This window comes from Notamacropus eugenii, chromosome 4, assembly GCF_028372415.1.
Source record: "Notamacropus eugenii isolate mMacEug1 chromosome 4, mMacEug1.pri_v2, whole genome shotgun sequence".
NCBI lineage: Eukaryota > Metazoa > Chordata > Mammalia > Diprotodontia > Macropodidae > Notamacropus > Notamacropus eugenii.
In genome coordinates this window covers 168,919,192-168,935,209 of record NC_092875.1, presented here as the reverse complement: position 1 = coordinate 168,935,209, position 16,018 = coordinate 168,919,192, and the positions used below count along the sequence as shown (strand labels likewise).

Below are 16,018 nucleotides of genomic sequence, written 5' to 3'. Positions count from 1 at the left end.
TCTTTCTATTCCTTAGACCAGCAGTAAGAGTTTGAGGAGTTGAATTTGAATGGAGTAGATTCTCTGCCACTGATAATGAAATAAATCGTTATAGAAAATGTTAACAAATGTTTCCTTATCGATCGCTTTATTATCATCCAAAGAGTTTTATCTTTGATCTGCATTGCCAAGCTGTTTGTAAAACTATTTTTTCCTTCTTCTGCTTTTCCATTTAACAAGGTAATGCTGCTCAAAGTAAATTTTATCACCTACTTTTAGCCTTGTGTCCCAACCCATTATTGTCCTCTCTTTCTAAAAGCATCAAGCGTCTGTTGGCTAATCTTGTTTCTGGGATCTTTTAGCCTTATTGTGGCAAGTGTTAAATTTTGTAGGAAATGAAAGTCTGTGATCTTTGCCGTCCTCTGTTTTCCATTTTTTGTCATCAATTACTCACCCTGAATAGGTCAGATTTAAGCCATCACAAATGTCCCCAGTCTTCTCATATTAGCCTTCTTATGTTTTAAATTTATTTTTATTCTGAACTTAAATACCAAATAAAATCTTTATTTCCATGTAGGCGGAAATAAAGATTTTATATACATATATGTCAGAAAAAGAAGACTGTCCATAAAACTATAGGATTTTATTAGGTACAGCTTCCTATAATGCCTAATAACATATTAGGTGCTTTATACATGTTTATTGAATGACCGAAGTCCAACCCATACCTTTCAAAGCTATTTATCTATGTTTCTTTCTATTCTGTTCTCTGCATTTTTTTTTTCAAAAGATGGCTCAATGACCTTCTTTTCCTTTTTTTTCTTTTTTTCTTTTTTTTTGCTATCTTATCCCTATCCCACTCAATGTCTCATTTACTCTTACTGGACAAGGAAAAAGAAAAACAAATTTCTTGAAATAAATACTTATAGTAAAGCAAAACAAATCTCTACTTTGTTTAGCCTTTCTCCCAATTACATGTTGCTTTGGATCTCTGTTTTAGCTAATCAATACTCAGATTACAGACACCTGATTCTGATGTGAGTCATACCAGCAGCTAATTGTTTCAAGTCTCTTAAGATACAGACACTTTCATTTGTTTTTGATACCTCAGCTTTCAAATTCTTCTGAGAGAAAGTGTTCATGATACACAAGTGTGAGGCTGCAAAGAGTTAGCCCATCTCGTTTTTCAGATGAGCCATGTTGTCATCTCCCTTACATCCATCTTCAGTTTGAAGTCATAGAACATCCAAATACATATTGACTTGATAACATATGAATGAGAACTATACATATGTGTGTGTATATGTGTGTATGTATGTATGTATGTATGTATAAAACCTCTTCATCCTCTGTTACACATGATGATAAATAGCCTCACTTTCAGTAACTGTTACTTCTCTGCTTCTCTGTATCCTTCAAAAGTTCTGGATCCTCTCCATGATCCCTTAGTCTGGGGGATGTCTCCTTTAGTTTTCTCTTTCTGTACATTTTTTTTCTTGGCAGTCTGATTTACAGCTCTGACTTCAAGAACTGTCTTTACGTAAGTGATTATCAAATCTTTCTCTTCAATTCCCGGACCTCCCTTTGATTTCCTTCCTGACCAACACCTTGCTCACAAGTGCCCTGCACCTGGATGCTCCACTAGTACCTCAAATTCAGTATGTCCCAAATTAAGTGAAGTCCACAGATGTTTATGAAATGCATGCTATGTACAAGGCCCCAAACCAGGTGCTGCTCTCAAGGTGGTTAAATCTGCAAGGAGAGGAAGGAAGGGAGATATACAGGTTATATAGATAAGTAAACAAGTAATTTGAAGAGTACTAAGGATAGGGAGGATTGGGAAGGCTTCTGGTAGGAGGTGGCAAATGAATTGAGCCTTCCAAGATTAAATTGCTGAGAGCAATATTCAAGGAGGGGGTCATTTCTAGCTTGGGAAATGGCTTTTGTGAATGTAAATGAACAGAGGTAGGAAATGGAATGTTAAATTCTGGTTGCAGTTAATTGGGCCTGTTAGGCTGAAATAGTTAACTTTTGAAAGAGAGTAATGGAAAATAAGACTAGAGGGGTAAGTGAGAGACTTATCCAGGAATGGTCTTAAATTTCAGGTTAAGGAGTTTGCATTTCCAGAAGGAAGTTAGTGAAGGGAAAAAGTTCAGATCTGTGACTTAAAAAGATTGTTTTTTGACAGCTGTATGTAGAGAACTGATTGGTGAAGGGAGAAACTGAAGCTAAAATCAATTAGGAGGCTAATATAATAGCACAGACAAAAGATGATGAAAACCTGACCGAAGTTGGTGGCTCCATAAATGGACAAAGAATATAACATGTTGGGGAGGGGAAACTGAGTCAAAGAAGATACAGAAATTATGGTCCTGAGTGACTGGGAAGATAGTGATGCCCTCAAAAGAAAGGGGGAAGCTTGGAAGAGGGGTGGATTTAGGGGGGAAGAGAATAACTTGGATTTACTGACAGCACATCTACTACTAAGTTCCCAGTCTCTCATATTCATAAGATTGTTATGAATCCTTCCACCTCCCTCAACTTTCTTATATAATCAGTTCATGTCAACCTCTCTGACATCTTTCAACATCTTATCTATTCTCATTTTCTCCACTGCTACTACCCTAGGCATGGTATAGGATCAAAACAAGTCAAACTCTAAGGGTGTGTTAGTTATTATTATTAGTGGACAGAATGTTGAACATATAGTCAGGAAGGCCTGGTTGTGAATTTTGCCTCTAATATTTATTTATTGGCTTTGTGGTCTTGGTGAAATCACAACCTCTATAATCATGCTTCTTCTCTTTATAATGAGAATATTTATCATAATTGTTGTTCAGTGGTATCAGTCCTGTCCAACTCTTCATGACCCTATTTGGGGGTTTCTTGGCAAAGACACTGGAGTGGTTTGCCATTCTCTTCTCCAGCTCATTTTACAGATGAGGAAGCTAAGGCAAACAGGATTCAGTGATTTGCCCAGGGTCACACAGCTAGTAAGTGTCTAAGACCAGGTTTGAACTCAGGAAGACGAGTCTTCCTGACTCTAGGCCCAGCACTCTATCCACCACACCACCATCTAGCTGCCCTATGAGAATAATAATACCTATACTACCTACCTTAAAGTGCAGTTTGTTGTGTTGTATTGTGCAGTTCAAAACAATGATGGATGTATACATAAGTGATTAGATAGAAAGATAGATAGATAATAGATAGGTTGATAGATAGATAGATAGATAGATAGATAGATAGATAGATAGATAGATGGATGGATGGATAGATAGGGAGGATTTACTAAGTGCTCACTATGTGCCAAGCTTTGTGCACTATGGATACAAATGAAAGCCATATGGTCCCAGGGCTCAAAAAGCTTATAATCTAACAAAGAAAGACAACAGATAAAGGGGAGTTGGAATATGAGAGGAGGCAAGAAGTTGGTAGATGTCTGGAAGGGAGGATCTACCTAAGTAGATCTTGGCAAAATCTGTATATGCAACAAAAGATCTCTGCCAACTTTAAAATGCTATAAAATTTTAGTTATCACTAAAACCATCATCACCAGTCTGTACCATTTGCCTGGACTCTCCTAATGTCTCTCTATGCTTCTATTTTTTCTTCCCTCCAATCCCTTTTTCACACTATTCCCAAAGCAACCATTCTCATTCCTTAATATTTACTCTTCTCCTCAAAAACCTTCAGTGGTTCCACTCCTACTTACAGATGAAATTTTCCAAGCTCTTTTTCTGACTTTCAAAGGGCTCCACAGTTTGGTATCCCTCTAGCTTTCCAGTCATATATTTTACTCCCCAGCAGACTGCCGGTGCAAAAGTCCTCCACTCCCCCACTAAGCCTGATTTATTCCCACTCAAACTTTAAAGCCCAATTTTAACACTACCTTCACAGCAAAGCCTACCTGATTTCCTCAGGTTATTTAAGATTTCTTCTCAAGACCTCCCTAAGTGCTTTGCTCCTTCCCTCTTTTACCCTTATCAGTTAATAAGACTGTTGTGAGAATCAAATGAGATGATCTGTATTAAGGAACTTTACAAACCTGAAAGCACTATATAAATGTTGTTAACATACTTACAATGTAAAAGTGTTCATTTTATACCTAAGTGTGTTTTATCTCTCTACTCCAGGGTAAGCTCCCCCAAGTTAAGGGTCACCTGTGTGCTAGGGCCTAGCACCTAGCTCAGGGAGACCCTTGTAAAACAAAGGGGTTATACTAAAAGACAGTCTATGATCTCTTACAAGTCTAAATTTATGATCCTATGCTCTGTACTCTGTAGGTAGCCAAGTGGAGAGAGAGTGGCAGGCCTGGAGTCAGAAAGGTTCATCTTCCTGAGTTCAAAGACAGCCTTAGACACTTACTAGCTTAACCTTATTTGCCTCAATTCCCTCATCTGTAAAATGAACTGAAAAAGAAAATGACAAAATACTCCAGTATCTTTGCCTAGTTAGTAAACCCAAAATGGGGCCATGGAAGAGTCCCAAAATGACCGAAAAAAGAAAAAACCAAACAAGCAACATCCTCTGTACTGGGCGGTGATTTCCATGCTGTTGAATTGTTGAATGGGATACCTAAGGATCCTAGATCTAGAACCGAAGCAGACCTGGGAGGTCATCCAGTCTAGCACCCAAGTCACCCAAGGAGAGGCAACAGTATCATCACATTTTACACCAAAGGAAACAGGCTGGGGGGGGGGGGGGCACCCAAGTCACCCAAGGAGAGGCAACAGTATCACTTTGGGGACGTGTACCAGGGTCCTCTGTACTGGGAGTGTTCTTACGTGATCAGACAAGCTCAGGAGATCCCTGAACAAGGGAGTCTTCCAATTCTGTGTAGTACAAGATAGGGCTCAGTGTGAAAACAGTTAAAGCAACTGAATAATGAATGGCTGCTGTGACCCCCGGGCACGTCATTTTTCTGTTCTAACCCTCAATTTTCTCATTCGTATATTGTTAATAAAATAATAATAATGTTTGTAAAAATTACAAACACTACCTAATTACAAAATGACCTGAGTCACAAGGTTATTGCAAGGAAGACGCCTGGCAAACTTGAAAGCCTCTCTAAAGATGCAACTCTTGCGTGGCTGCGGCTGCTTTTTATAACACACAAGACGGGTGTCTGTGATTAAAAAAGAGAAGTGAATACCATATTCCTGCAAACCTCGACTCCATCAAAGCGCTCTTTCTGCGACTCCCCATCTGTTCCTAGAAGTTCGAGGCAGCTGAGAAGGATTAGAAAAAAGCTGCCAAGCGTCAAAGCGCACAATAATACCATTTCAGCCCCGCAGCTCCCGGCCCCACCTCCAGGCTCCTCTCGCACGCACACTCACGCTCGGAGCCCAGGGAGGTAAAGAAAAGACACAATGTAGCGGCGCTTCCCGCCAAGACCACCCCCGGGGCTCTTTCCCCCCCGGCTGCGGAGCCAGAGCAGGAAGTGGGGCTGGGCGCGGCCGAGCCCGGGCGGCGGCGACGGCGGCGGCGGCGGGACTACAGCTCCCGAAGTGCTGCTCGAGGCGCCGCAGGCCGGAGCCCGGGCCGGGACGGGAAGTTTGGAGTGCCCTTCCTTCCTCTCCCTCTCCCCTTTCCCGGGCTCGCCTTCGGCCCGGACTCCGGGAGTCCCCGAAGCCGCCCGCCTGCTCTCGGCCCCGGGGCGCCCGGAGGGGCCTTTGCGTCTAGCAGGGCCTGGGAGCCGGGGCGGGTTCCGGCGGCGATCGGAGCGGGGGTTGGGCGAGAGGAAGGGCCGCGATGGAGGTGAGCGGGCCGGAAGACGACCCTTTCCTGTCGCAGCTGCACCAGGTGCAGTGCCCGGTGTGCCAGCAGGCGCTGCCCGCCGCCCACATCAACGCACACCTGGACAGATGTTTGCTGCTGCACCCGGCCGGCCTCTCGGAGCCCGACGACGACGAGAGCCTGGGCCCCGCCGAGCCCGGGAGGAGGCCGAGCTCGCCGCCGCCGCCCCCGCCGCCGCCGCTGGGCAGCTGTAAGCGGAGGCGCCTGTCCGGGGGCTCCCTGCGCCTGCCGCCCGCCACCCCGACCGGCGAGAGCAGCGACGGCGAAGCCGACGAGCCGGACGAGCCGGGGCCGCCCGACGGCCGGGACCCCTACGACCGCTGCCCCAGCCCCTGCGCCGGCGCCCACGGCATCCCCGCCTTCGCCCGCGGCCCGGCCGGGAGCCCGCTGTCCCTGCGGAGGAAGGTGTCCGGCAAGAGGCCGGTGGCGGCTGCAGCCTCGGCCGCCGCCGCCACCTCCTCCTCGGCCGCCGCCGTGTCCGCCACCCCGAGGTGCTGGAAGGAGAGCGAGCGCTCCGAGGACGACGACGATGAAGACGACGACGAGGAGGTGGCGGCGGCCGCGGCAGCCGCGGCGGCGATGGGCGCCGAGGACGACGACGAGGAGGAGCGGGCGGGCTGGGAGGCCTCGGCGCCCTCCACCGCCGCCTTCCGGGAGAGCGCCGGGCACCTGGGCCCCGGGCGCGGCCAGCCCCAGCCCCGGCCCCCGGCCCGAGAGGAGATCTGGCAGAAGCTGGTGGGCAAGCCTCTGGCCGACAAGATGCGCCCCGCCACGCTGCAGGAGTACATAGGGCAGAACAAGGTGGTGGGCCAGGAGACCCTGCTGAGGTCGCTCCTGGAGTCCAACGAGATCCCCTCCCTCATCCTCTGGGGCCCCCCGGGCTGCGGCAAGGTGAGTGGGGGGGCGCCCTCGAGGAGTCGTCGAGCCCTCCCCTCCCCCATCCCGTTCCCAAGCTTTCCTGCTCCCGGTGCTCCTGGACCTATTGTTAGTGCTTTTTAAATGCCAGCGTTAATACAATGGCCCCGAGGCCTAGTCAGCTGCTCCTGGGAGAGATGGAAGGTTTGGCCCGAGTGGTGCAGGGAGTATGTTAGCGCCAAGTCCTGCCTTCCTTCCCTTCCCTTTTGGGTGGACAGCAAATGCTGAATTAGAGGTTTAGAATAGGAAGGACCTTGGAGTTGGTCTAGTCCCACCCCCTCACTTTACAGATGAGTCAGACTAGGCACAAAGACATTAAATAATTCTTCCCCCCTAAACCCCCCCCCCCCCCCAGTGCTGGGATATAAACCGGCTCCAAAATCTCACTCCACATCCTGTACGCTTTCTTCGCATCTGACTGCTCCTGCTAATTCTGTAGCTTTCTACTGAGGTGAGACTTCGGTAGGATAAAGTGTAAGATACTGAAGTAGAGCAGTCAGTATTGATGAAGTGCCCCCTGTTAGACACTGTACTAAGTACTGGGAATACAAAAAAGGGCAAAAAATAGTCCCTGCCTCCTAGAATTTTGCAATAATTTCTAATGGAACACACTGGCCCTAATTTACAATTGGGACCCGCAACTTAAAAACCTGTGAGGAACTCTCTTAAGAAGTGCACTTTCTTCTTGATGGCCCCACCCCCTTCAAAACTGACATGAAATAACTAGGAGGCCCATAGGAGTTCAATATACAGATACTTTGATATTCTAGGGGTACCTTCCATTTATACAGCTCTTCTTCGTTGTAGCTGATTTATCTTTTTCATATATTATATCACATGCTCCCTCCAAAATTGTAAGATAAAGAAACTTTAGTTTCCAAAAGTTACTGTGCCCATTTTGCAGAAAATGAAATAGAACCAACTAGAGGGAATGTGATTTGCCAGAAATCCAATGAATTTCAAGACCACGGCCCTGGAACTCATATTTTATAATTATTGAAAAGGTGCTCTGTCTGCTCTTCATCCTGCCTTTATAAGAAAGAGCCCTCTAACAACTGTAGTTGTCCCTGAATGGAACATTCCATATTTATATGTTGGATATGAACTATTTGGGTAACCATAAGTTAAAATTGAAGTAGGGGATATTTCTCACATCTAGTGGAAGGTTGGATTAGGTGGCTTCTAGAAGTATAGGGACTGGACTTGTGATTTCTTTGGGTTAGGGAACTCCCAAGTGAGGACATTTCCTCGACTAGGCAGGTGGGTACTTATCTGAAACTTAGTTGTCTACCACACCAAGAAGTTGAACAGATGGCCCAGGGTTAGACAATTAGTATGTTTAAGAAATAATACTAGAACTTGCATCTTCCCTGGCTTTCAGGCTCTCTACCCATTACCCCACACTGCCTCTCTTTAAGATGTTAATCTATTTTAATCAGCCATTTAATTAACTCTTCAAGTGGCCTCCCTTTGTTGGTTCTTCCTAAACCTAGTTTGTGACCTGATTTAAACTTTACTGATTGAAATTACTATTGCTTTGTTGTGTAGACAGGAAATTTATTAGGACAGCTGTGGACTGCATGGAACCACTGTAAACCAGGCCAGAAGTACACATGAGTCCTTAATGGCTCTCTTGGGTGGCAGACATAAATAAAATAAGACATCTCCAATGTTATCACTGTCTTCTGGGATCTAGCTTCTCAGTTCTTGATTTGCAGCCTGTGTTTGCAACCTGAGTAGGCTCTCTGTGCCTTCCAACATAGGATGCCATGGAATACCAAATAGGGAAAATCTCCAAGTCATATAGGATAACCTTATGATAGGGTGAATGCCGCTGAATCACCCTCCATCTTCCCCTCCTCCTTCCCATATTTCCATTTGACATAAAGAATTGGCATGGAAACATGATCTTATCTTTCTGTTTGAATGGTTTTTCTTTTAACTTTAACCAATTAGATGAAGGAAAACTCTACGTTAAAGTTGCTCAGGCATAAGATACAACAGAAGGTGTCCTTATTTATGTTAAAACTTAATTGGATTCATTAAACCAAATGTAACATTTATCCTTTCAGTTACTTGAAAGAGACAATTGTAGGTTCTTTGGATCCAGCCTTGGAATCAGAGAGGGATCTGATTGGAAACAGATCATGATTGGCATTCATGGCCAAGGTCAGATACTTAGTGAATGAAGGGACTCTGGTCAAGTCATTTAACTTCCCAGTGCTCCTGGCAACCTACTTAAGATTTTAGATTGCAAAATTGTTGGAGTACTGCTTTAGTAGAGGGATTTTTCTGTGGGGAGTTTAACACACCAATAAATTTATTTAATATACCAGTAAAATTCAAATCACAACCAAAAACAAAATTTACATGAACTTCATTATCGCCGGAAAAATGAAAGGTTAATAATCTGATTTTGGAAGCCTCACCTTGCCAATTTGACATCCCTTGCTAGTGGCTGGGAGACCTTGGTTCAAGTCCTGCTTTTTGCCATGTGACCATAGGCTAGTCAGCTTCAATATTCCAGGCCACCTTCTAGGTATAAATTGTAGATGGATGAGTTACCAGACTACATCTGTGGAGGAGATTCCCCTTACTGATTAAATCATAATGGGTAGACCAGAAGAAAAGTCAGCTTTCCAAGGAAACAATTACCTTCCCAGTTGCTTAATTGAGTATTGTTTTACTTTAGGTCTTACGGAGACAAAATAAATAAGCATTCTTGTAGATCTTTTCAAAGTTATACTTTGCTAACTATTTGCCCAGAGCAAATGGCTATTGACAACGCCTGAGTAAGCATTTAAAAAGTTGCCTGTGGGGTGTTCTTTAATAATACTGTGTTAGAGATGCCTTTATTCTGTGGGTGACAGCTGTACTCTCACTAAAGAAAAAAGAAAATTCTCTCACCCTCTATTTCTCCTTTTAGCAGAAACAAAGGAAGAGATACAAGGGATACAGCAGTACTCAATTAAGTGACCGAGTGGCCCATTCTTTGCTCTCATTTGTCACCATATCTACACCAAGCCCTGAACCCTGCCTTGGCCCCTTTTGGAAAGGGAAAAACACTTCACTTCCCCACCCTCTTGGTATCCAGAGCAGGTGCTAGAACTTTTATCAGAAATGGGTGTTTATTGAAATTTAAACTCCTGACTGTAAACCCTTTTCTCAGCTGAGGTAAAAACAACCTATTTTCTAAAGAGGTGTCCTAATAAAGGGCGGTGAGGGGGAGTGATGCCTGCTGAAATGTTTTATGTCTGTCCTGAGCCAATTATTTTTTCAATTCTAAAAACTAATGTTTTAAAATGATGTACAACTCTTTCTTCCAGCCTACTCAGTATTAAAGCTGCAGCCTTGTAGTCTAAATAAAGTAGAAAGAATTTAGTGACCATTTCAGGATTGCAATGCATACAAGCAATTGCTAAGTGCTAACTAATGTGGCAGTTCTGTTTGATATTTTTTCTGCTTTAGGAACAGATTGGAGCCAGCTGGGCCTTATTTTGTATTTGGTGCCATTCTTGCGTTATATAGAGAGCATTGTACATATTTTCAGCAAGAAAATGGTAAGAGTTATTGGTACCGTTACTTGTAATGCCCCTACAATCTTAGTAGAATTTAAGGCCCATTTTTGTGATAGATTAGATAATTACTAAACTACTTGTGAAGTTGATCTTGTCACCAAACTTCGCTAATTTAAATTCTTTTTCTAAATATCTTGAGATTATTCTACAAGCACATTAGCCTATTCATTTCCTTTTTCAAATGCTTAGGTACCTTAGTAATTAAATAGGATCCAAAAGTGACAGCTGAAAGGAAGTTTGTTTCCTTTTAATTTTTGTTATTCTAGACTGGTATTTGTACTTTCATTGCGGGCTGACCTAACTCAGAAATTGGCCCACCCAGGCCTCCTGTTGTAGGTAGGTTTAAGAGAGTTGCCTGAGGACACTGAGAAGTTTGGTGATTTCTAACACACACAACCCTTTCCCTGCCAAGGTGACAGAGTTAGCTAGTATGTTTCAGAGGCAGAATTTGAAGCCAAATTTTCCTGACTCTGAGTTCTCTACACCAGACTGTCTCCCAACTGGTTCCTTGCAAAAAGAAAAGATTGGGAGGGTATATAAGGAGTGTTTCACCTTAGTATGAACCCACACCCTCCTTCAGTTTGCCGTTTTCCTTATTAAACCTATATAAGAGAAAAGGTCAGTGGTCAGAAAGATATCACAGGTATGTGAAAGAAGCTATTCCTACCTCAGACTAGGAGGCCAGAAACCTAGTTTGGACAACCAGAGAGGCTGAGAAAGCAGAGTTTTCTGTTAAACATCTTTTAGCTGTGCCACATTTTTCACTTTTTAAGAACTTTTGGGACTTCTTTATTGGGAACAAAAAACAGAAGTAAGATTTTATTGGTTGAGAAAATTCCTCAACTAGTGCTTATTTGGACCTGCTTTGCTTCTTCTAGTCTTAGAGAATTGCCTGGGGGCTCTGAGGATTTAAATGATTTGCCCACAGTATGTATCAGAGAAAGGCCTTGATCTAAGTCTTCTTGACTGTGGTCTAGCCTCTGAACTGCACCTCTGTTTTTTGAGTATTGAGTCTTTAATTTCACAGTTTCTCACTTGACATTTTTTTTCCTGAATTAGCAGTTACTGTGTATGTAGATCAATTCAAACCTCCAAATAACTTTTTGTTTTTCTGTAGTTCGGAATATCTTTTTCGTTGGCTTCCTTTCCTGGTTTAATTTCTTTCTATTGGGGGCTGGTGGAGGGGGCTGGAGTGATGCCTTCCAGAAAGCTTGACCTTAAGCTTCTCATGGATTACCACTGAAATGGATCATCTGACATTGGTGCCCTCACATGGTAAAGAAAAGTAGTTGTGTTATAATGGCTCCTGTTAGGAACAATACCTTGTGAGGTGAAACTAAGGAAGAAGTGAGCTCACGGGAACATGCGAGGCAAATGGCTTTGGGAGGGATACCGATTAATGGGGTGGCTGATGACTAACCATTAGTCATGACACATGTGGTATGGTAAGCTAGGTTCCCAAGGTCCGGGAATGTGGTAGAAGAGTAGTAGAGGCTCTATTTGAAGATTCTAAATTCTTTGAACAATCCGTTAAGGTCTAGGTTGCTGTTAACAAGAAGAAAGGGCTTTTGTCTTCTTGAAATAATCTGTCACCTGCCCCCATCTCTTTTCTTCAGTCTAGACTTATCTGCCCATATCTTTTAATAATGGCAAACTCAGCTGCTATTACTTTTTTGCTTTGAAAAAAGGGAATTTTAAAAAATGCTTTGTTATGATGGATGGCTTTTCTGGGATAGGGAAGAGGTATACAAGAGGAAATTTAGGCAATATAAAGATGATTTCAATAAAAACCTATTTTAAAAAAGAAGAAAGGGAATTGTAGACATTTAGAGTTGAAATGCAGTCACGTAAGTGACAAAATGGCATGAGCTCGCTATGAAAAGTTTACACGTTTCATCTAAATCTTATATCTCCAGTTTCCTCGTGTGTTAAATGGGAGATAGGAAGGCAGTAGAGGTAGAGACTTAAATCCCATCCAGTTCTCTGATACAGTGATCTTTATTTCCTCCCTTGTATCTTTTCCCTTGTTTCTGCCATAAGGAGAAATAGAGTGGGGGTGGGAGAATTCTCTTTTTTTCCTTTGGTGAGATAGTACAGCTGTCACCCAATGCTAAATCAGGACACTGGCTCTTTTTACAGGGATACCAAAGATTCTACAGGCATAGAAAGGGGAGGTGGGAAGACAAGGATTCAGAGTCAGGAAGAGATTTAGTTGCTTTCCTGTTTCATTTCACCTGATTTCTTTAGGGGGAGGAAGGGTGGGAAGGCTGTTTGGGCATTTGAGATTGTTATCATACTGCTAAATTCCTTTTTAAAGTGTAGGCTCAGCTAAATCATTCTGGCCTGCTTCTCTGGGTTGGCCAGTGTAGCAAGTGCTTCTCCTCTGGGTTGAACCAGTACTTAAGGTTTCTGTGCTTGTCATCTTTTTCAGACCACCTTGGCATATATCATAGCCAACAACAGCAAGAAAAATAGCATGAGGTTTGTGACCCTGTCTGCAACAAGCGCCAAGACAAGTGATGTCCGAGATGTCATAAAACAAGCCCAAAATGAAAAGAACTTTTTCAAAAGGAAAACCATCCTCTTTATTGATGAGATTCATCGTTTCAATAAATCTCAACAGGTACTTAATGCCTTTCCCTCTGTCTCAGGGTGACTGTGAGACTTACATATGAAAGGACTTACAGGAGTCAACACCTTTGAAGGGACATAGAATGTGCTACACGAGTTCAAGGTAATAGCACACAACAGGGCATGGTGGAGATTGAAGTACCTAGATTTAAATCCCATCTGTGCCCCTTATCACTTGTGCAGCCTTGAATAAGACATTGACTTGCTTGACCCTGGCGCCTCACCTATAAAATGAGGGCTTGGACTAGGTGACCATTTTTTGTACCTTCCAGCTCTAAACCTGTTACCTTACTACTTCAGACAAGAAATATAAGGCAGGTTTATCCAATCGCTTTTAAAGGGTCCACATTTTTTTCACCCTTTCAGAATGCTTTGTTTTACTGACTTGGGAATGATTTCTCTACCTGGGAATTGAAATGGTTAACAAATTGATGAACTATCAAGAGTAAAGAATACTACATTAGACCAAATTTCCATTCTGTAAGATTTCTAATTTGTACTTTAATGCATCTTCTTTAATAATTTGTTTTCAAAAGCATTATCACTTTTCCCCTTATGTAAAATAGAACTTCTATTTTTGTCCCTGAAGGGTCTGCATTTTCTTTCCTCTGATTCCACTCTTTTTTGTTGAGATAACATCTCTAAGGTCAGCTATTTCGGTCTTTATTATTAACTAGTCTGGTTTTATGAAATAAAAATGAAGCCAGGTATCACTTAGGGCATTAAATGCATTGGTGGATTTTGGAATCTCCCCCAGTTAAAGCTGAATAAAAATTTTGGTAGTTGAGGATTTTTTTCATGAATATTTTTTATTTTAATACTTTAGTCAGGGGTAAAAATTTTAAATTGAAACTGAAAGCCGTTCTCTAAGTAGACTTTGTATTACTACTTGCAAAATAAAACAAAAGCATTCTTGGGATTGGGATTGGCTAAATTTCCTTATTTATAATTTTTTTGGAAGGGTCTGGACCTTACAGTACATTGTTGTAGGAAATTCTGGATGTAGATATCTTTTTTCCATCTATGCATATTTGCAACTTATCCATAATTTGTAATCTTGAGAGAATTGGCATGGGCACTGAGGAAATTAAGTGATTTGCCCAGTAGGTGTCAGAGGCAGAACTAGAACCCAGCTCTTTCTGACCTGAAGACTGGCTCTCTATACATCATATTTCACTGCCTCTCCATTTATAACATAACACATAACAATTACATAGCCCACAAGAGTTTTTGGAAGGACAGTAACATGGTTAAATAGGTTGCAAAGGGTGAAAAAAGTGAATATTAGCTAATGATGCTTTTTTTTCATATTCATATTCTTCTTGGGGAAGAAATGAGAGAAGGTTCTGGTTTTAACCTGATTGTTCCAGTTCAGCGTTGGGCAAGGTCGGGGTGAGGTCCTGGGATAGTAGTTAGGGAGAAACATTACTGACCCAGAAAAAAAATAACGTTTATGTCAAAATTAGATTAGCATTCCACATACATTAGTTTTGCTGTGGGCGGAGGACAGGCTCATATATTTGGTTGCTCAGGAAGTATTTTTTGGATTCAGACAAGGGCCCAACTCACCAAAATATGGGTACCCACATTCATATTTCACTTAATAGAGGGTGATGCACTTAAACCCCAAAGACAGAAACTGAAAAACAGGTGGTGGTAACTAACTCACATAGGTTTTTGCAGGTTGTCATTAACTGGAATCAGTTTCTTCTGCTTTCCTCCCATGGCTAGGACACTTTCCTTCCTCACGTGGAGTGCGGGACGGTGACCCTGATTGGAGCCACTACAGAAAACCCTTCCTTCCAGGTCAACGCTGCACTTCTCAGTCGGTGCCGTGTGATTGTCCTGGAGAAGCTCTCAGCAGAAGCAATGAAAACAATTTTAATGCGAGCCGTCAGCTCCTTGGGGCTCCGGGTGCTGGACCAAGGCAGGCCCACAGACTCTGTGAGCCACGGCAACAGCAGCAGCTGCAGCAGCAGCAGTTCTGAGTAAGTTGACTATGAACTGTGGCAGGACACATCCAACCCAAGGAATCTCTTGGCAGGTGGCCAGAGAGGGTGGGGATAGAGGAGACGAAAATAAAAGGAGCCCTGGGGAAGCAACAAAGGATAGAAAGTTGTCCTGACTAGTATCTCCAGAAAATAATCCCCTTCTCTGAATCAGGATGCAGTTTTATAGGGGGTTTATAGTGGCTACGTCCGTAACTTTCATGGGTTGGTAACAAGGCCTTGGCACTTATTCTTTGTTGTGATTGTCCATTCTTCTGTCACAGGGTAATAGGAGGAAAGTGCTTTGTAAAACATAAAGCTTACTATAAATGGGAGCTGCTATTATTGTTATCAGTTAAATTAATAATGATGGTGATGATAATAGAAACATTTGGTCATTTGGTTCTTAAAATGCTTTAGAGAAGATTGTAAAAAACTTCAGTGCTGCATCAGGAAAAACAATAAAATTAGTAAAGGTTTATTTATTAAACCCCTACTATGTGCGAGTCAGTTTGCCATCATCTGGGAAGATAAACATAAAGGAGCTTACTCCATTCTGCTGGGAGCATACAGTGCCTATGTGGAGAAGTACAACACAAGCGGAGTATAGTATGGACAAAGAAAAGATCCAGACCAAGTGCAGGTGGGAAACTTTTAGCTGAGGGAGTCCTAACTTATTTTTTAGAAATGCTATATTATACGCATGTATTTAGTGTGAATAGATAGAGGACACAGAGAGAGAGAAAGACCTTCATAACAGAGCGGATCAGTGTTTCCCAAGCTTATTTGGGCATTTGGAATATATTGGTAGAACTAACAAATATCAGTCACTCAGGATGTGTGTGGTTAGCTCTATGGTGTGATGTTTTGGGAGGACTCAAAGTTAGAAGGACTACACTGGGGAAATGACAGTGATGTAGCTCTGAAGTGCAAGGCTCTGGGCAGGATCCCCAGACTCTCAACTCCCAGATGTCCCCATGTTCTTGCAGGAAAATGGGGACTACATTCCCATACTATGGTTTTATTCTTCACTTCACAAGATAGCCCTTGTCTCTGATTAGTAAGTGTTCCATCAGAACCAGCATTTAAATGTTTTCTTGGAACAATCTATGGTACACCAGGGTTTCC

At 42.8% G+C, this 16,018-nt stretch overlaps 2 protein-coding genes across 4 annotated transcripts in view; one reads left to right on the top strand and one right to left on the bottom strand.

The window, feature by feature from the left end:
* MYLK4 (myosin light chain kinase family member 4) overlaps positions 1-16,018 on the bottom strand; it is a 173,565-nt gene that overhangs the window by 140,575 nt on the left and 16,972 nt on the right. Inside the window, exon 1 of one of the 2 annotated variants that reach the window (XM_072603648.1) lies at positions 5,135-5,462. The exons of the other annotated variant lie outside the window; for it this stretch is intronic. Coding sequence (XP_072459749.1) covers positions 5,135-5,187 — 53 coding nt within the window. The 5' untranslated portion in view covers positions 5,188-5,462. Of the gene's footprint in view, positions 1-5,134; positions 5,463-16,018 lie in introns of those variants that run through there. 2 annotated transcript variants of the gene reach the window in all.
* WRNIP1 (WRN helicase interacting protein 1) overlaps positions 5,600-16,018 on the top strand; it is a 29,380-nt gene continuing 18,961 nt past the window's right edge. For both annotated transcript variants that reach the window (XM_072603647.1, XM_072603646.1), the window contains exons 1-3: positions 5,600-6,669; positions 12,703-12,894; positions 14,634-14,890. In XM_072603647.1, coding sequence (XP_072459748.1) covers positions 5,734-6,669; positions 12,703-12,894; positions 14,634-14,890 — 1,385 coding nt within the window. In that variant the 5' untranslated portion in view covers positions 5,600-5,733. The remainder of the gene's footprint in view (positions 6,670-12,702; positions 12,895-14,633; positions 14,891-16,018) is intronic.